Raw genomic sequence first — 20,899 nt, forward strand, 5'->3', positions numbered from 1 at the left:
GTATGTTAGCTTTCTTCACCCACTCTAGCCTGTAATATTAGTGCCCCTCAGAAGGATGGATAGTCTGGCATGCCAGCTGAGCATTAATGCTTTTTGCAGTCTTACTTCTGAAGTTTTAGTCAACCAGCTATCACTGCCGCCCTCTAATATAATGGAGGTATTTCAGGATTCCGAGATGCAATCAACCACAAAATGTTGAGGCCCAAATAGACAACATTTGGACTTGGTTTGAGTCCAGGGTTATTAGCCCTACATTGAGACTCATCCATCCATTCATGATCTTTTGTGCTTGGATAATGCAGGCCTTCAGGGTAGCTCGATAAAGGGCTGTGTAGTAAATACTTGTTGTCATAAACTCCTTTACTAGTTCACCATCAAACCATTTGTCACACTTTATATTGATGGAATATAGATGAAAGTATGAAACTCGTCTCAATCTTAAGTTTTAACTTTGTTTCCCCTGAGTAACGGTTTAATGTTTCAACCAAAATTACCTTATTATGGTGATACCTCTGCATGTGGGTTTCGCCATACTCCCCTTACCAGTAAAAACAGTGAAACTGGTGCGGGAAAAAACAGTATTCGGAGTTTTGCAGCTTGCAACTGGGTACAAATTAGGGGTGGGCGGAATTTGCGAAATCCACTTTTGCAAATTATCGCGAAAATGTTAAAAATTATCGCAAACACGCGGAAATATCGCGAAGATGCGGAAGTTTTTTCCCCGCATGTTCGCGAGATTTTCTGCATGGTTGCGGCTCGCCAACTTACCCATGTGGTTGCTCGCGGGCGCGGCCATCTTGTTTTCAGTTGTCTCGCGGTGCATGGTCGCGAGAAGAAAGACGTGATCGCGCGACGCATGACGTCACTGCGGGCGCGAACTGTCGCGAGACAGCACAAATGGCTAAAAACAATACAACATCTCATGGAGAACGTGACCGGATCAAGAAAACTTGTCGGCGAACGCAGGGATTCAGGTAAGGCGATCGCGCGCGAGAATGTATTATTTTACAGCGCGAGCAAGAACCAAATTATCGCTAAGCTGCGGAATGCGGAAATTTTGACATTTTCGTGCTTTCCGCGGAACGCGAAAATGTCAAATTATCGCAATTTCCGCGAACGGAACGAAATTTTTACCCAGGCCTAAGAGGTTTTACGGAATCATCCATGATTCTGATCAGCAGAATTCACAATAATGTGTTAAATTTGCACTCTGGTGAAAATCCAAGCTCCACGGTATTCATAAATCCCTGTGCAGTATTACCGCATTATTTTAAGTGTGAAATTAATTATACATTTCCGAAGCGGGCTCCACTTATCAGAGGAAGAGAGACCTTGTTTCTCTGTTTGCGGCATTTGGATGCCTAAAGCTTTAGCTACGGACGGTGGATAAGGACCAGTAGAAACTAAGTTAAGTAAAAACTGCCTTTTTTCAGGTTTAGTAGTGTGCTTTAATTTTATTACATTTAATGGCAGTGAATCATACAAATCTTTCAGATATTTTTCGTTGTGTACAGAAACCACCCTTCGTTTATTCTTCAGTGAATCATTACACCGGTGCCTAGAGAGAGTGGAATGCTCAGTGTGCAGTGTATAATTGTTCTTTGTAGCCAGCGCTCATTCGTCTGTAAAATAATTGTCCTAGAAAGTAGCTGTCATTATTACTACTGTCACTAGAGGTGTTTGTGACAGCCATGCTCGGGCCGTCGGTCCGCAATTTGTGTTTTTCATTGGAATGAAGAAGTTCTCAGAAATTATCCAAGATTTCTGTGAACCAATATTTATAAAACCCACATCCATATTTAATTTTTTTCAGCCTTCTTTCTTGAATATTAATTTCCTGCACCACAGCAGTGCTATAAGATTTATTGGGTGCTATTTGGATAGGGTTCTACCATTATGAGGCTTAGACATTCAGTTTTTCGTATTATTCTACTTCTAAGCAACGCATTGTCATGTGTTTAGAAAATCCAAATTCAGCCTTTGCCAAAGCATATTGTGGCTTTCCGGAAGAAAATTAAATTTAATATGACTTTTCGTGTTCACCACTGGATAACATCACTTTCACTGGAACCTGCAAAGCATCCCTGAGCAAATGTGGGCATTCCACAAAGGTTACTTTATATTCGGATTGTCGGATTGTCTTCCATTGAAGCATCTATCCATTCATTCTGCCTCCCTTCCATCTACCAGTTGATATTCATCATGTCACTTTTACATTCTGTCGTCTATCAGTCACTTTCACCATTCCATGCATGCATCCATCCATACGTCCATTTACCCATACATCCATCATTTGAGTTAGCCATCCATCAATAAAGCCTTTCACCCATAAATTGATCCTTTTGTCTAGCCATTCATCCATCCATCTATCCTCTCATTTCCATTACTTTGCCACCCATCCATAGTCTCAGATTTCCATTTTCTGTCATCCAGCCATCAATCCATAATCTTAGATTTACATCTAGTCTGCCATCCTCTCCGATTTGCATTTGCCCTTTCACCCAACCACCCATACATCTTTTCAAATGTCCATTTACTCTGTCTGCCATCCATCCATCCTCTCAGATTTCCATTCATTCTACCATCTTCACCAACCTACCCATCCATCTCCTTAGATTTCCATGTACTCTGCGACACATCCATCCTCTCAATTTTCCGTTTACTCTGCCATCTTTCACCAATACCCATCCATCCATTGTCTCAGATTTCCATTCATTCTTCCATCCTTTCATTCACTCATCTACCCATCGTCTCACCCACTGATCCGTTCATCCACCCATCCTCTCACCCACCCTTCTTTTTACCCATTCTTTCCCCATCCTTTCAACAACCCATAAATCCTTTTACCACCCATCCTCTTTACCTGCCCATCCTTTAATTCATCCATCTATCCATTCACCCCCTCCTTTCACTCAGTCATCCTTTCATCCACCAATCATTTCACCTACTTGTCCATCCATAATTTCAGCCCGTCATGCATCAACTCATTCATCCTTCTTTGACTTTGCTATAAGCCCATCAGTCTTCTGTTAATTATGAGGTTTTATCTGCCAAGTTGCAGATAAGAGGCCAATGAAATCCGCAACCCCCGCTGTAGCTGCTTAAGCGGGGTGTTTGTGACTTCCCTGCGTTCATTTATCTGAGGTTACAGGTGACTCCTCAATTCAAGATAATACCAATGCTGGCGAGGCAGTGTTACAGGTAAATAACTTTCTTTATGGGCACATTTGTTAAGTAGAGCAAGGAATGGAATTTCACTTTATAGGCCTAACCTTCACAAGTCTCCAAGTTACCAGTACATTTACACAGTCTCCAGCATGTACCTTTCGCTTCATGTGTCAACCACAATAAACATTAAAAAAAGAAATGTGCAAATGTGTTTCTTCAAAAATGGCCCCCAAGAGTTCATGGAATTAATCGTCAACATAGGTTTTATATAAGTTGGTTAGTGTTTCAGCATGATCATAGAAACTGAAAGGCAGAGACGGTGGTTGAGTGTTGCAGAAGGGTTAAGAACAATAATTACCCCTGAAGCACTTAGCCAGGACACACTTCCATGACTCTTACTATGAAGAGTTAATAGGCTTTACATTGTTCAACATGGCAATCAATGTGCCTTTGTTACTAAAAAGAGTTGTACGTTTGTTGTGAACTGAAATACACCTGAGATGTAATAGTCTGTCTGGTTGTGTGCTAAGAGCCTAGTGAATGTAAAGGCTTTTGTGCTGCTAACAGTTTACGCTTTCCTATAACATTTGTTTTTTGCCATTCTTTGTAGTTGTAGATGAGCAGAATGCCCATACTCAGGAACAAGAGGTAAACCAGTCACTAATGGACTACAGAAAGGAGGAGGAAGACAGCAAGGAGGAAGAAAAGGAAGAAGACACAAAAGAATCTGAGTTCCTTTCGGGTAAGTCTCCAGGAGCAACAACAAAACTCCCATAAGGAACAGGGTGTAGGGGGCGACCTTGTTTTCTCCCAAGGATGTGGTGATACCCATTTCATTGTAATGGCACAGGTAATGGGCGCCCACTCACACCCTCATGCCTTCAGTGTGTCGCCTCCATTTCTCACTCTATGTTCATGAACCCAGATGTAATTATTATATATATACACAGCGATGGAATAGGCTATGTAAACCACTTTAATGACAATAAATGTTTAATGCTGACCATCTAAAGGTGACTGCTCTTCATTTTGTATCCTGTCCATCTTATTTCCACTGCTTGCCACAGCCAACTGCTGCCAATATGCCACCCCCAGCTGTCATTAGGACTGGTGTAAAGACTGTATTAGCTGTCTGTTGGAGCTCCTGTAATGAAGTCAAAATATTCATAGAGATGGGCTGTGGCCAGCCCCTCTCCCACATTGTTTGTTTGAAGTTTCATTCACATTTGCAATTAGCCCACTGCTCTGCAAACATTTAGCGGGTCACTGTGCTGGCCTCTTTCAGCCACTACATTGTTGGCAGTATCATTTTATTAGGCCGAAAACTACACACCAGCACTCTAGAGCAGTGCTACTGAAATGCATAAATGAACATTGTGGTGTTTTGCAACGTAAATCCTAACGTTTGTGTGTTGTATACAACAAAGGTCACAGCACTAGCTAGTGGCATGATACCAATTTGGTGGGAGAATAACTATGACAGCAAGAGATGAGATGGAGGCATACTCACCAAAACACAGGAAAACCTAACTCATCAGTTGCCATGTCCATCGCCCATCCACTGCTCATGGTGATTGGGACCTGGGGTATGTTTGCTACCATTAAACCAACAGAGAGGCTCCAGAGAGCATCAGTGTCCACTTAAAGACGTAGTAGGGCTAGACTCCTCTATTTGTTAGCTCCAGTAAGGTTCAATGTCAGTGCACATGTGACAGACTCCTCATGCCTCCTGAATTTGTCGAACCAGTTGCACATATTGTTGGCTCCCAAGGTTGCAGTCTTCCTGTTTATCATGGCCTTCAACACTAAAACCTTCTCAATGGGCCGCTGTAATTCCACCAGAAGCGTGGCATTTGAGCCCCATGTAAGGCAGTCTCACTAATTTCACCATTCTTACCATGCTGAGTGAATCTCCCCAGTACTTTAGATTGAGAAACCATAGTACCTTTGAATCACCCTTTTCATCATTCACTTTGTTTCAGACCACGTGCAGCCTTTTGCTGCTGGATCTCTTTTTGATCACGAGTTAAGGCATTTTACCTCATTACTGTCAAAGTTCATAACCGGAACCAGACAGTACTAACAGAAAAACTTCTTTGGCCTCACCACCTGCCCTCTGTGGAACTGCTGTTTGAGGCCAGATCAGACCGTGTAACTTGAGACATCACCATGAACCCCGCAGAGTTGGTCAGCTCATAAGTGCTTCAATGTATTGTGATCCCCGCACAGTGGATGCCAGGAACAGAGTTTATAGAGCCACCTGGGGTGTACACCTGTTGCACTCAGCATAGTAGCCTACAATGGCAATCCCCTTTTGTTTTGAGTTTTTGAAGATTCATACAAATTTAACATTAGTGACCAAGAATATCACAACACATAGATGGAAAGCACCTGAGATATTGGTGCTGGAAATTGGAGTACTGGCTAGTTGTGAAAATGAAATAGTTTTTACCTTTGCATGCTGTTTACATAGTGCTCCGGTAAGCATTGTAATACCTTTGTCATAATCTAGATGACGTCTTAGAGTCTCATGGTACTCTAAATAATAGGGTTTCTGTGAAGTGTGGCCTTACCTTGGCAGCTCTGGAGTAAAGATTTTCAAAGACTAAATAATCATTTATCTTCCCAGCCTTCTCAAGCAGCCAGCATTACTAGAGAACGGGACAAAGTTAAATAACTTGTGCAGTTTCTTACAAAAGGCAGACAAGTGTTATCATGGCAAAAGGAACATTTTACACACCACCACGTTGAAGAGCAACCATTTATCAAGTTAACTCTGGACTTAAGCAGATTTTTGCTGTGATTAGTTTTACAAGATGTCGATAGTGTGATTTTGGCCCGGATGTAAAGTTGATACTTTACTACTTAGTTACCACTATTTTTCCAACTTATATGAGACAAATGTGACGAAGTAGAATTTTCTTAGACATGCTACCTGACCTGGAAATAAATAGAAGAACCTCCTTGCATACCACTCATTAACTCTCTGAACACTTGTTGAATTCTGGCCAGGAGATCATAAAAGATACATGCCATTGAAGACCAGACCTAGAGTAACAAGATAATAGGAGAAGGGAGACTTCAAGAAGATGACAAACATCTAGGTAGAAATCCTGATCCTTGCTAAAAAATTAGCATGAGCAGAACTCCTCTGGATACTGAAGTCCCTCTGCTGAGCCCGCTGTTAAATGGTAGCGGCAGTTTCAGTCGATAACCTTCCAAGTATTTGCCCGGCGATAATCGCCTCTCATACCACTCGATAATTTACCAATAAAAGAGGCAGGCGCCGGAGACTGGAAGGCAGGAAACAAGGTTTTATTCCGTCGGAGCAGAACACATCAGATCAGACAGCAAGGTATCGTCACGAGGTGCTCTAACTGCATCTCTGAGACCTGGTCTCTTATACACTGGTTTATTGCTTTATTACACATAGTACATTCTTGAGATTCTTTTGAAGTACGGGGGAATATCCCCTGGAGCCCCGGTTCAGATCCGATCCCACACATAGATACAGTAGAAGTTCCCACCCTACCCGCAGTGGGAGATGGCTATCGCGCAGCAGGGAATTCCGCTAATTCCCGGGGTGTGTGCAACTGGCCGGGTCTCAGGGGGTAGGGGCTTTGATCTACTGTAATCCCTTTGATGTGGGGTGTTTCCCTTACAGTAGGGGCAGTAAACTGCATCCGCAGGGCTAGGTGATGGCCTGGGACCAGTTCAGACAATGGGGCGCAGAGGAAGGGGGTTTATCAAAGGAGAGGCATGACCATGTATGGGTTGTCGGTTGGAAGTGGTTCCGTAGCAGGGTCGCGCAGAGGGAGAGGGTTTATGGCCTGTATGAGAGAGCGGGGGTGGCCGGCGCGCGGGGGATGCTTGCAGCGCCAGGGGAAAGCGCTGGCGGTCGAGGGTGAGCGGGGAGAGAGAGTGGGGTGCCTAAAATGGCGGCCGTGCATTCGCTGTGCGTGGCGCTGGGGAGAGGCAAGATGGCGCAGATGATGTTCAGTTTGCACGCTAAATTTCCACAGTCCTCCCTTTTAACATATCTCGCCAGCTTGCCTAGTTTGGATCTATCCCCATAATACCCCGTACCTCCACCTCGTTCAGAGCTTTCATCCGCTCGGTTTCAAAGTCCAAAGTCTTAGGGCAGATGCAGTTCATAAAAAACGAACATAAAGGTGGCAGACACTGAATCCCCAAGCAACATCCACATAGTGTCACAATTGGTATCAGGATAAATGAAAACAGCCTCCATCCCCAACCTTTAATAGTGTCCCAAAACCAACTCCCCAGCGACCATTCTTCTTGTTCTTGATGGACCTCTGCGGACAGTCTGTGGAGGTGTTCAATTGCTTTGTAGACTGAGGGTGAGTTATCCGGTACGTAGGTACAACAGCTGGACCCAATGATGCGGCATGCTCCTCCACGATCTGCTAGAACCACGTCTAGAACAAGGCGGTTCTGGAGAGCCACCAGGCGGACGGCCTGAAGCTCAGCGGTGTTGTTGGCGAGGGCGCCAGCTGTAATGTTCATTGCCGTTTCGACTGCCTGGGTTAAGTGGCGGATGGCACGGCTGTTTGCCATTGGACCCCAGAGAGGAACAAGGCCTTTGACTGCGTCCATGAACTGTGCTCCGGTGGAGTCGGCCTGAACAATGTCTTTGGCCCGTTTCTGTCGGTGATGGTTTGCTGGAGCCACATACGTCGGAGGAAGGACAAAGGCGATGTAGCAGGTGCCTCCCCAACCTTTCGGAAGCCAGGTGTAGGCCTTAGTACCGCAGATGAAGTACATATTCGGGGAGGCAACAAAGGAGGGTGGGTCAACTGAGTCCAATGTTCGGGTGATGAGGCAGGAGCTGTGGCCCACCAGTTGTGCCCCCAGGCCTTCGAGGCATACAGACCCAGTGATGTTGATGACGGACAGGGCCACTGTTAGGGTGGCGGCCGTTCGTTTCCGGAGGTAAGAGAAGGTGGGTCTGGCTGGATTGTTGAACACTTGCATTTCAACTCGTTCTTTGGCAGGGATGTCCATGTGAAAGGAAGTGTTCGATCTCAGAGGGCAGAAGAGGGCAGAAGTTCTTCCAGTTTTGTTCAGCCAGAACCCATGGTAGAAGTGTGACATGGTTCTGCCGGAAGTGGCATTGTCCTTGTAGCTTTCTTGCAGGAGGATTAGCCAGGCGAGGCAGGAGCCATGGACAGAAAAAGGTGAAGGGATGAAAGGGATAGAGTGTCCAGTGGCATGTGGTAGCAGTCCACAGATCCAGCAATTAGTGGCGTTGGTAGCAAGATTGTGTTGGTGGAGCAACTGTACAAAGGAGTTATTCCAGAACTCCTTACGCCTTTCTCGGAGTTGGGGTGAAAGCGAGATCAGATGATGTTCTTTCGTGGTGGTAGGTTGAACGGTGGCCAGTAATGTCTTATGAGCGGGTGTGCTCTCCTCCATGATCCAGAAGGCGACCATGAGGAGAAGGCAAAAGAGAAGGGTAATGAAAAGTGCAATAGTCTTTAAGCTGTGCATTCGGTCAGTCTTTGGGTTTCTGTAGTGGATCTTCGGACGTCCGGTTGCTTCCATCATCTTCATGTTGGGCGCTTCCATCACCTTCAAGAGACTCGGTAGCGGGCAGAACCACAGACTTTGTTTGGTTTCTCTCCTGGTGGCCTTTGGGGTGACTAGGCTACCGCTTTGAGATTTTCACTTAGCTTGTGGTCGGCTTAGCCGAAGTTCTCTCCTTTCGTCGCAAGTTATACCCTTCTTTGGATGGCACAGTGGGATCAGGATATCTTACTAACTCGAGTGTCTCTGTATCTGGGCAGCGGCTCAGGGATGGTCGATCTTTGTCCAGGAGTTCTTCTTGGGCGGTGATGCTGTCCGTGGTTGTCAGGGTCGGTGATACCTTCTTGCAGTGGTGTGCATGCAGCCAATTGCGTTTCCCCTCCACTCGAAGAGCTGTTCGGGTGGTGATCAGGACTTGCAGGGGACCCGTCCACCGGGGCTCCAGACTCTTGGTGCGTTGGAAGTTACGCACTAAGACGAAGTCGCCGGGTTGGATGTCGTGTCCCGGGCCCCTGGAAACATCGGGAATGGCGTGCAGCACCTGCTGATGGATAACAGACAACGTCTTAGTTAGGTTATACAAATAGTCAGACATGAGGACGTCCGGGACGTCGTGGATGGACGATGGTTTTGGTGCAGTCCAAAGGTTCATGGGCCGCCCGAAGACGACCTCGTAGGGGGTTAAGTGGTGTTTGGTGGGGGTGGAACGCATTGATAGCAATGCTAGCGGGAGAGCGTCTGGCCATCTTAGCCCTGTGGTGGCGACTATTTTTGCTATCTTAAGCTTCAATGTGGCATTGTGTCGCTCAACCAAGCCTGCAGATTGGGGATGGAAGACCGCGTGGAACTTCTGTTTTACACCCAACCCTTTTAAGATGAGTTGGATAACTTCGGCTACGAAGTGGGGGCCATTGTCGCTCCACAAAATTCGACAAAGGCCGTATCGGGGGAAGAATTCCTTCAGTAGTACTTTTGCAGTAGTCATAGCGGTGTTGTCGTGGGTTGGGTAGGCTTCCACCCACTTGCTGAAGGCACACACAACGACAAGTACATACTTTAAACCTCGGCACCTTTCTAGCTGGACGTAGTCCATTTGTAGGACTTCAAAGGGGTGATTGGGGACCCCAAACCCTCCCCGGGGCACAGCAGTTCCTTTCCCAGGGTTGTGTTGGAGGCATACTAGGCATTGTTGGACCAGTCGTTTGGCTGAGTCTGGTATTCTGTCGTTGTGCCAGACTTTGGAGATGAGTTCGATCATGGGGGCAGACCCTATGTGTGCGGGGGAGTGTGCCATGGTCAGCATGGGGATCAAGTATGAGTCGGGTAGCAACCATTTGTTCGAGTCTTTAGTTCGCCAACAACCGTCATCGTCCTTCAATCCTACCCGGGCCCATTCAGTTAATTCGTGTGGTGTGCTGGCTAATTGGATATCCCTAATCGTTTCCCTAGCATCCTTCCAATTCTCAGTTTGTGACCTGGTCACGTACATGCGGGTCGTGGACCTATTCTCGGCTGTGGTTCGGGCAGTAATGTCAGCTAGTGCATTTCCCTGTCCTACAATGTCTGTCACCTTCTTGTGTGCCTGGCATTTGATCACAGCCAGCCGTGTGGGGAGGAGGACTGCTTCGGTCAGGGCAGAGACTAGATCTCCATGCAGGATGGGTGTGCCATGCGAGGTCAAGAATCCCCTCTCTTTCCATAAGAGCCCAAAGTGGTGAACTACCCCGAAGGCATACTGACTGTCTGTGTAAATGTTTGCGGTTGTCCCTGCTGCCAGGATGCAGGCTCGTGTGAGGGCAATTAGTTCAGCCGCCTGTGCGGATCGCTGGGTGATGCGGGCTGTCTCAACAACGGTTCGGGCCGTGGTGACTGCATAGGCAGCTGAGGTGGTGCCATCGGGGAGCTTGATACATGAGCCATCCACCCACAGTTCTCCGTCAGGGTTCGGGAAGGCAGTATCCCGGAGGTCAACCCTACTCTTGGTCTGTTCGTCGGTGAGGGTTACACAGTCATGTATAGGGGACGCATTGGGGTCAGTGTCAGGGAGAGGTAGTAGAGTGGCTGGATTCAGAGTGGTGCATCGTTTCAATGTGATGTGGGGTGCAAGCAGAGTCAGTTCGTACCCAGTCAGTCGTGCGCTAGTCAGGTGTTGAGTTTTGGTTTGGTTCAGGAGGGTATCAACAGCATGGGGCACCAATACAGTGAGGGGGTTCGAGAGCACGATCCCCTCACTTTGTCGGATAGAGACAGCAGCGGCGGCTACTGCTCGAAGGCAGGCGGGCAAGGCTCTGGCTACGGGGTCGAGAGTGGCAGAGAAGTAGGCACAAGGGCGTTGTTTAGGGCCTATGGACTGGGTTAGGACAGACAATGCGCATCCCTCCCTTTCGTGGGTGTAAAGGGAGAAAGGTTTAGTGTAGTCTGGGGTTCCTAGGACTGGGGCTGAGCAGAGGGCGTCTCGTAATTCCTTGAAGGAGGATTGGCATTCGGGTGTCCAGGGGAGGGGGAAGGGGGTATCTTTAGCCAGCAGGGAAAGCAGAGGTTTTACGATAAGACTGAAATTTGGCAACCACTGACGACAAAAGGAGGTGAGGCCCACTAGGGACCGCACTTGCTTCTGAGTTTTGGGAACAGGGGTTTCTAGGATGGTTTGAATTCGGTCAGGGGTAAGTTTCCTCCCATCTTTGGATAGTAGGTGGCCTAGATACGTTACTTGGGGCTGGCAGAATTGCAATTTCTTTCTGGAGACCTTGTGACCGTTCTCCGCAAGGAAGCGGAGGAGGTGAATGGTGGCCGTGACGGCAAGAGGGGTGGTGTCGGCCGCCAAAAGAATGTCATCGACGTACTGTATCAATGCCACTCCATCGGGTAGTTGGACTGCATCTAGTTGCCTCTTGAGGGCTTGGCTGTAAATACTGGGACTCTCAGTGTAGCCTTGGGGTGCCCTACAGAATCTGTACGAACGGGCTTTTAAGGTGAAGCCGAACAGGTAGCGGCTGTCTGGGTGGATGGGGATGGAAAAGAATGCGTTCTTGAGGTCAATAACAGTAAAGATGGTGGCGGTGGATGGAATCAGGGTGAGGATGGTGGTGATGTCTGAGACTACGGGGTACTGGGGTATGACTACTTTGTTAACCTCTCGCAAGTCAACAATGAAACGGTAGGCTTTCTCATCCCCCTCGCCTTGCTTCTTTACAATGGGTAGGATAGGGCTGTTGCAAACATTACTCACTACTTCTTCTACCACCCCTGCCTCAACCAGGGACTCGATGATTTCCACCAATGCCTTCTCGCCTTCGGGGGATATCCGATACTGAGGAAGCTTTGGGAGCACTGCGTCCGGTCGGACGGTTATGTGTACCGGGTCGATCACCATGCGCCCTACATCTGAGTCGGTTTTAGCCCATAGATGTGAAGGTAATGTGTCGAGCAGGGACATATCAGCATCGGTTATAGAGAGCATACGCCGAGTGTGACAGGGTCTGAACAGATCTGGGTTATCGTGTAGGATGACTCGAACTCCGTCTGGGGAGCATCTGATAGTGGCTCGAAAATGTTTTAGCAAATCAAGTCCCATAATAGCATCGGGGGTGTTGGAGGAGAGCAGAAAGGTCGTGTCAGTGGTGTTATCTTCCAAGTCAAAGGGGATTGGTGCTGATAAGGGGTTAGTGGAGGGCGTTCCGTCAAAGCCTATTGAGGTTACGTGTGAGCCAGACAAGGGTGCCCTAGGAATCAGTCGTTTAGATAACGCACTACGTGTCGCCCCAGTATCTACCAGGAATGGAGATTTTGTGCCCAAGACCTTAGCGGTGACGTAAGGACCTTGCTGGTCAACACGGAGTTCGACTGGATCCCTCCCTTGCCCCTGGCGGTCCTATGCGAAGTCATGAGTGCTTTCATAGTCGGACTGCTGACACTGGTTTTGTCGGGGGCGATCAAAGGTGTTTGGTCTGCCTGGCCTGTCGTTGATGGTGTTGTTCGTGTGCCCTCGTCCCTGTTCTCTATTTCTGGGGTCATATGTTGCGTCTCTGGGGCCCCTATTCTTGTTCATTTCCAGAAGGACCGGGCACTGGGATTTCCAGTGTCCGAACCCTCTACAGAACGCACATTGATTTCCATCTAAGTCCCTCCGTCCGTTGTAGGGTGTAGGTGCATGGTCTCTAGGGGGTAGCTTTCTAGGGGCGGTTGGTTGGTAGTTCTCCTTCGGGGGTTCCCTTCCTATTGTCACCCCTTGCAATTGTGCTATCATCACCCTCTCCTTTAATTCCTTTTTCTTCTTCTCTGACGCCCTATCGTTCTCATTTTTCTGGTTTTCGTAGTATTGGGCCATCTGGAGAATTGCTGCGGGTTTGGAGGCTGCCCAACTACTCTCGCTGGTCTGTAGTTTCTGGGAAACTTCTGGCGACAGACCCTTTACATAATTCTGGACAAAGAGGTGGTGTCCGGTTGCGGTGGTCATGTCTTGGCCACTGTAGTCGGAAAACACAGTCTCGAATCGGGAGAAGTATTCAGACACGTCTTCCTGGGGTTTCTGGCGGCAAGCCGTCACTATCGACCAGTCTACCTTTCTTTCAGGGATTAGAGTCTTCAGCTTTTGTACAATCTTATCTGGGAGCTCTAGGATGGCTTTCGGGGGTTTCTGTCCTGGTTCTCGCTGTTTATCTATGGTATCGAGTTGTACCCAGGTATATCCGAACGGCTCAGCGTGGTCAACTTTCCGGATTTGTTTCCACACATCAGCCGGCAGACATAGCCCAAAGAACAAGTCGATATCTGCTAACGTCATTATCGTTGAGCCTAAGGCTGTACCTAATTCAGTGTAGAAGGCAGTCGGGTTCTTTCTCAAGTCGGGTAGGGTCTTTCTAAAGGTCAAAATATCTTGCCGGTCCCACGGCTGGTAGACCCAGTTATATACAACCCTTCCCTTCGCATCTTGGTGGTTGATGTCGTCGTGTGTTCCCTGACCCCGTGGGGGGACCCAGTAGGGGGCCGCTTCTTTAATGGGCATCATGGCATCGGCCCTTCCTCCCTGGGGTTTAGTTGCTATGGGGGTTTCTGTTTTGGTTGTTTGTCCATGTTCTTTAAGGTGTCGGTAGACCTCGAGTGTACGAGTGAAGAGGTTCGCTACATCGCCCTCTCTTTCTTCTCCGATGTCTACCTTTCTATATAGGGCCGCTAAGCCTTCGGGACCTTTATCGTGGTACCTATCCTCATATGCATTCAGGGCGTGATAACAGAGCCGTACGACAAAGTGTCGTCTGCGGTTGTCGGCATACGATTTATACACGTCCGTTATATACTCCTCACTTTCTTTTCGCTCCACCAGCGTCCCTACTATCTTGTCAATTCCTGCTCGTTCATCTTTAGTTAATCGATTCATTCTGGTGGAATCGTTCTTTCTCATCTCATGGTCATCTAGCGTTATAGCCGACGTTGGGTTCAGTACAAGAGGCTCAGCCGGCGCGGAGGCCGTGAGGGCCGAGGCCCCTGTACTGCTTTCGTTCGTGTTCGGGGGTTGTGGGTGTTGCATTACTGATTGGGAGGGTGCATACGGAGGGGGCATGTAAATGGTCGGGGGACCTAACAGTAATTCGTCATTCGTTTGCTGCTTGGAGGACAACACAGGGTAGAGCAAAGAAGGGGTCCTAACAGCGTACTGGCCTGAGGTTTCGGGCTCCTGTCCTAGTTTAGTTTCCCTTCTCTCCTTTATGTCTTCTTCTAACTTTTTAGCGGCAAGGTGAGCTGCCTTTCGTAATTCCTTTTCTGCTTTTACTTCTTCCCTCTTTTTCCGTTGCGTCGCTTCTTTGCGCCACATGCCAATACTGTCAAGCATAGTAGGCGTCGTCTTATTGCTACGCAGAGCTACTTCTAGCGCTTCTATCTTGCGGTCGTCGAAGGATCCCATCAGTGGCCACTGACTTTCGGGCTCCTTCTTGGTATATTTATGCCACAGCTTGCTATAAGCCACGGCGACTAGTCCATATTTAGTGAACATGTCCTTATTAGGGGTGCCTTCCAGTGGAGCCGGGTGGTTCACCTCTAATAAGCGGTCCGGGCAGAACCAACTACCAATCAGTGGGGAGAAGATAGGCATGACGGGTTTCAACGGGGACAAAAGTCAGCACTACCTATCTTTTCACTGCTTGCAAAGACTAGACAGAATATCTCTATTCCTCGTTATTTGTAAGCAGAGAATACCTCCAAAGAACCAATATCGAACAACTAGTGTTCGGACAATCAATCAATCAATCAATGGGGAGATAAAGATAGGCACGACGGGTTTCAATGGGGACAAAAGTCTGCGTTACCTACCCTTCACTATTTGCAAAGACTAGACAGAATATTCCTATTCTACGTTATTTGCAAACAGAGAATATCTCAAAAAGCACTATTCTTCAAAACAATCAATGTTCGGACAATCAATCAATGGGGAGATAAAGATAGGCACGACGGGTTTCAATGGGGACAAAAGTCTGCGTTACCTACCCTTCACTATCTGCAAAGGGAGAGAGAGAGAGTATTTCTACTCCTCCCCGTTTGTAGACAGCGAATATCTCAAAAAGAACAATCAATGAGCAATACTAGTATTCAAACAATCAATCAATTATTTCGCACTTTTGTCGTGTTTCACGACCTTACCCGGACCGCATGGACAGTTTCTCGTCTTCCGCCTCCAGCGCCCGATCGTCCTCTATTCTCCGTATTTGCCGCGGCACTCCTGATGGTTCCCAGTCAGGACCGTAGATCACTCGAGAGAGGTCTGCTCGGAACCAGTGAAGTTCGGATGATCGGCTGCCAGACGAGGGTCTATTGGGCAGGAGCTCTCCCGATCGTTGCAGTCGTTCACTCTGTCGTCGGGACCTCTCCCACTGGATCCACGTGTCGCTGATGGGCCCCACGTTTGGGACGCCAATTGTTAAATGGTAGCGGCAGTTTCAGTCGATAACCTTCCAAGTATTTGCCCGGCGATAATCGCCTCTCATACCACTCGATAATTTACCAATAAAAGAGGCAGGCGCCGGAGACTGGAAGGCAGGAAACAAGGTTTTATTCCGTCGGAGCAGAACACATCAGATCAGACAGCAAGGTATCGTCACGAGGTGCTCTAACTGCATCTCTGAGACCTGGTCTCTTATACACTGGTTTATTGCTTTATTACACATAGTACATTCTTGAGATTCTTTTGAAGTACGGGGGAATATCCCCTGGAGCCCCGGTTCAGATCCGATCCCACACATAGATACAGTAGAAGTTCCCACCCTACCCGCAGTGGGAGATGGCTATCGCGCAGCAGGGAATTCCGCTAATTCCCGGGGTGTGTGCAACTGGCCGGGTCTCAGGGGGTAGGGGCTTTGATCTACTGTAATCCCTTTGATGTGGGGTGTTTCCCTTACAGTAGGGGCAGTAAACTGCATCCGCAGGGCTAGGTGATGGCCTGGGACCAGTTCAGACAATGGGGCGCAGAGGAAGGGGGTTTATCAAAGGAGAGGCATGACCATGTATGGGTTGTCGGTTGGAAGTGGTTCCGTAGCAGGGTCGCGCAGAGGGAGAGGGTTTATGGCCTGTATGAGAGAGCGGGGGTGGCCGGCGCGCGGGGGATGCTTGCAGCGCCAGGGGAAAGCGCTGGCGGTCGAGGGTGAGCGGGGAGAGAGAGTGGGGTGCCTAAAATGGCGGCCGTGCATTCGCTGTGCGTGGCGCTGGGGAGAGGCAAGATGGCGCAGATGATGTTCAGTTTGCACGCTAAATTTCCACACCGCAGAGAGCTTATCACATCAGCCAAAGCAAAGTACTATACCTGTACCATCAGTGAATCCACCAACAGCAGAAGAACGACGCTGTTTAGACCAAGCACTGCATCAACCCCCTGCTTAAACCACCTATTCCTCACTCCAAGGAGAAATGAAATTCCATCAACCACTTCTTCAGTGCAAAAGTATAAAAGATCCGATAGCACATCGACAGCACCAAGCCTACTCCATGACTTACACCCTCCCCTTCCTGTAGAATCCCACAATGGTCAGCCTTCAAATACCTATCTCTCCCAGATCTTGCTGTCATGCTCAACTCCACTTCTTATGAAGATGAAGTCTTAACATTGTTCTTCATCAACTATGTATGTGCTGCATGGTATAGACTGTGGTTCATTAATCTTGTGCACAAACAGCCTCCCAAATATGTTATGTTAAAACTTGTTCCAAGAACGCACGTACACCAAACATTCTCTTGTCACTGAAGTAAAACACTAGTTTGAAGGGTTATTTTTGACTCCAAAACAAGCCCAAGGGCTTGTTTAAACAGCCAGGTCTTTAAGTGTTTCCTGAAGGAAAAAATGTCCACAGTTTGGCAGATTGTCCATTGCAGAGAGTTCCAAGTAGAACGAGCTAACACTAAAAAACTCCTGCCTCCTGATCTGTTCTTCCGAAATTTGGAAGCAATCATTAAATTAGATTTGGCAGATCTTAAATTACAGGACGGAACATATCTTGTCTGCCATAAACTTCTGAGAAAAGTTTTTTACATTCTTAAAAACTATGCAACAAAGTTTAAAATCTATACTTTGCTTCACAGGGAGTCCGTGTAGCTTTTCCAGCAGTGGTGCGACAAGGGTATGCTTTGAAACACCAAAGATTAGCATGGCATTCTCATTCTGCAGCACCTGGAGTTTATGTAGAAGACTATTAGGCAGGCCAGCTAGAATCACATTGTCATAGTCTAACCTGGATAAAATAGAAGCCATAGCCATTACTTTACGTGCTTCCAAAGACACTAAAGGGGCTATTTTCCTTATTGTTTTCAAAAGGAAAGCGCATATCGACACTGAGGTTCCCATTTTTTTTTTTTTGTGGAGGGGGAGTTTTATATAACGCAAACTAAACTATCAGAGTGCTTTACATGAGAATCAACTGCGTTACAGACGGACACTTTCCTTTTTAGGCACAGGAGATTAAGTGATGTGCCCAGAATCACAGGATGTTGAGCGTCCCTGCTGAGACTCGAACCCAGTTCCCCAGCTTTAAGGTCGACCACCCTTGCTGTTAGGCCACATCTTCTCACATGAGTCTGTAAAGACAAAGTACCATCAATCATCACCCCCAGGTTCTTAACCGCTGGTGAGGGGACAGGCAGCAGGCCTAGATCCAAAGGCCAGTTTTGTTGATCCCAAGCCTTCGTCTTATTTCTTAGCAAGACCGCTTCTGTTTTATCAGCATTTAATTTAAGTTGGCTCCATTCCACCCAACAAGAGATCTAACTCTAGTGTTTTGAAACTTATATGTGCACTGAAGGTGTGTCATCCAAATGAAATACTAACTGGATGTCGTCCGCATATTTTTAGACATAACAGCCTCTATTTACCAATTCAGCAATAGGGGTCCTTATATAGAGGTTACATAGATGAGGAGATAATGAGGATCCCTGAGGGACCAAACAAACCAGGCTTTTTGCCTGGAAGGTATAGGGCCCTAACTTTACAGATTAATTGCAATCCTCAAGAAAAGATTCAGTCCATTTAGGTGAAGTGTCCTGCATCCCCACATCCTTCACACGTTCTATCAATATCTCGTGATCAACCATGTCGAATGCCGCAGAGAGATCAAGCAATACCAGTGATGAATCATTACCCTGATCTTCTTTCAACCTCACGTCATCGATTACAGTCCGCACAACTGATTTAGTGTTGTGTAAGGGACAGAAACCCGCCGGAGCATGAAGCAAGAGTTCTATATCTTGTAAAAACATGCATTATTTGAAAGCAGCATCCGATAGTTTAGCTGGGAAAGGAAGCAGAGATATAGGTCTATAGATTTTTGGCTCCAGCGGGTCCAGACCCTGTTTCTTTAGTAATGGAATCACTTCTGCATGTTTAAATGTATCAGGCACCACCCATTGTTAGAGAGATAAGTTGAGAAGATTTAATAAAGGCGGAAAAACTATAGCCTTATACTGTTTCAGTATTTCTGGACAAGGGGTCCCTAGGGGAACCTGATTTTACTTTAGCTGATAACATAGCTAACCTGTGTTTGGAAAGTTCTGAAAACTTTGTCAAGGTTTCCTTTTTTCTTTTTCTATTTGATTCCACAGGTGGTGTAGAGCCTTTGGAGATACTTTCTTTAATATCTTGAATTTTTGTAATGATATATTTATTAAGCTCAACACAGAATTCCTGAGTAGGAATCATTTTGACTTTTACTACTTCAGCAGAGTGAGTTCTCTTAAAAATGTAAAAGGTTCCCTTCGCTTATTTGTGGCTTCCAGAACTCTACTAGAGTAGTAATTAGATTTACTTACGGTTAGTAGTGTTTTATATTTTGCTTACTCATAAAATAAACATGTTTCAAAAAGTATGTTTTACTATGGATTATTTATATTTTTTGTACTAACATTCATGTTTTTCATTTTGTTAAATAGTTACAAGTGCTCCAAGATCTCCAGATAGACGAGCAAGCCGGTGTACCCATTCACATACAGGATCGTTCTCTGTCCCACCCTTGGCAGCCAGCAAAGAAAACCTCCCAGTCCTCAACACTAGAATAATCTGTCCAGGTATTAAATGTAGATATTATTTAGATTTGAGAAATATAATCTTTATTGGTGACATAGTACATGATTCAAGTCCATTTACATTGTTGGGAAATCAAATAAAGGGTCAAGGCCTTATTCTTTCCAAACTTATGATCCTCTCGGTTGAACACTGGAAGTTTTCTCAGACTGGAAAACAGTCATGTGAAATAGAAGAATGTGTAGTAAATAATTTTATCAATGTCTGTGTAATAGTAGGTTTTACAGACCATAGACAAAGCATAGATACCCATGTATAAGGGTGGCACATTAATTAACTGGAGCTTTATGTTTAGAAATCAGTTGAGAAATGTTTTGTGATAAGGTAAATTAAATATTGTGCCCAGTCCATGGGATATTTACGAATTGTCAAGAGACAATGCAATAATCCAGAGCGTTATTGAAAAAGTGTGATTTTGACAAGTATTCTGAGAAATAATCCAAGCGTCAGAACTTTTTGTTCACACCTGTACTTTTAACCAGATTAAAAAAAGCTGGAGGTCATACCCGAGCCGCTTCTAATGTTGAGAATGAGTGAAACAAATCTGGCGAACAGAAATTGTGGCTTAAACAGGTAAAAACAGTACTGGAGAAAAGTGGACAACAAGGGATAAAAGAAAGGTACATGCCTTTTTTAAAGGATATTTTGAGGGTAAAATACACAAATTACTTCAAATGCTGTAAATTTCAGGCAATAATTGAATTGGCCAAGGGGAAACATTAAAATTGTGACTATTTAAAGGAAGTAGGAGTGTGGCATCAGGAAATACGTTTAATTTTTGAGTGAATAATAAAAAGCTTGAACTGAAGCGCTTGACTTAGCATCCAATGAAAATAACTGCCAGAGTGGTGAGCGGTTGATGATGGCTCTGGTAGTGTAATCAAGAGGAGAATTAGTTGAGCAAATGAACATCATTGTGCCTTTTAGGAATTTGAGTAACACAATGACACTTTTAAGGGTAGTCTTTTCAGATAACTAATTTTTTCCACCTGCACACTAAGCCACTAGACAAAGAAAAAGTTAAGAAACAGTCTCATAAATATTAGTAGCCCACTAACGGCAGTACACTCTGGGTGAAAGCGACAGGGATTTGCAAACTCTGAGTATCTGCGATAGGAGAAACAGCATAAAAAATGTTTTTACTGGAAGCAGTTTACAAAAAACATGGAGGAAACCGATAAAAAAAAAAAAACTTCAATGGAGACAATATGTGCACATTTTATTTTGGTAAATGTTTTGCTGTTTGCAACCCATTAATGTTTGCTCACTCTTCAGCTCTGTTACAAGAAAACAATGCTGCTCGATAAGCCTCATTTTCTGTACTGTGTCAACTTATTATACCTTTTTTTCTGTCAGGTCTGAGGGCAGGACTTGCTGCGTCCATCGCAGGCAGCTCTATTATCAGTAAAATGTTGCTGGCAAACATCGATGCATTTGGTGCTACGCCATTTATTGACTCAGATCCGGATTCATTGTAAGAAGGCCTGTATTTTTGCTTTTAAAAAAAAAAGATTTTAAAGATGTTTCTATCAAAAGTTCTTTTAAACACAGTCTTAATATTGTTATGCTCTGACAGAAATTATATGCAAATAATCCTTACCCTGCATAACTTATCTTTTCATTTTCAGA

At 46.1% G+C, this 20,899-nt stretch overlaps 1 protein-coding gene across 7 annotated transcripts in view; it reads left to right on the top strand.

Annotated features, from left to right (window-relative positions):
* The window catches only part of DGKH (diacylglycerol kinase eta), a 725,438-nt gene that overhangs the window by 558,888 nt on the left and 145,651 nt on the right, over window positions 1-20,899 (top strand). For all 7 annotated transcript variants that reach the window (XM_085621806.1, XM_085621809.1, XM_085621807.1 and 4 more), the window contains 3 exons: window positions 3,779-3,910; window positions 19,120-19,254; window positions 20,627-20,744. In XM_085621806.1, the coding sequence (XP_085477932.1) occupies window positions 3,779-3,910; window positions 19,120-19,254; window positions 20,627-20,744 (385 nt within the window). The remainder of the gene's footprint in view (window positions 1-3,778; window positions 3,911-19,119; window positions 19,255-20,626; window positions 20,745-20,899) is intronic.

Source organism: Triturus cristatus, chromosome 8, assembly GCF_964204655.1.
Source record: "Triturus cristatus chromosome 8, aTriCri1.1, whole genome shotgun sequence".
Classification (NCBI taxonomy): domain Eukaryota; kingdom Metazoa; phylum Chordata; class Amphibia; order Caudata; family Salamandridae; genus Triturus; species Triturus cristatus.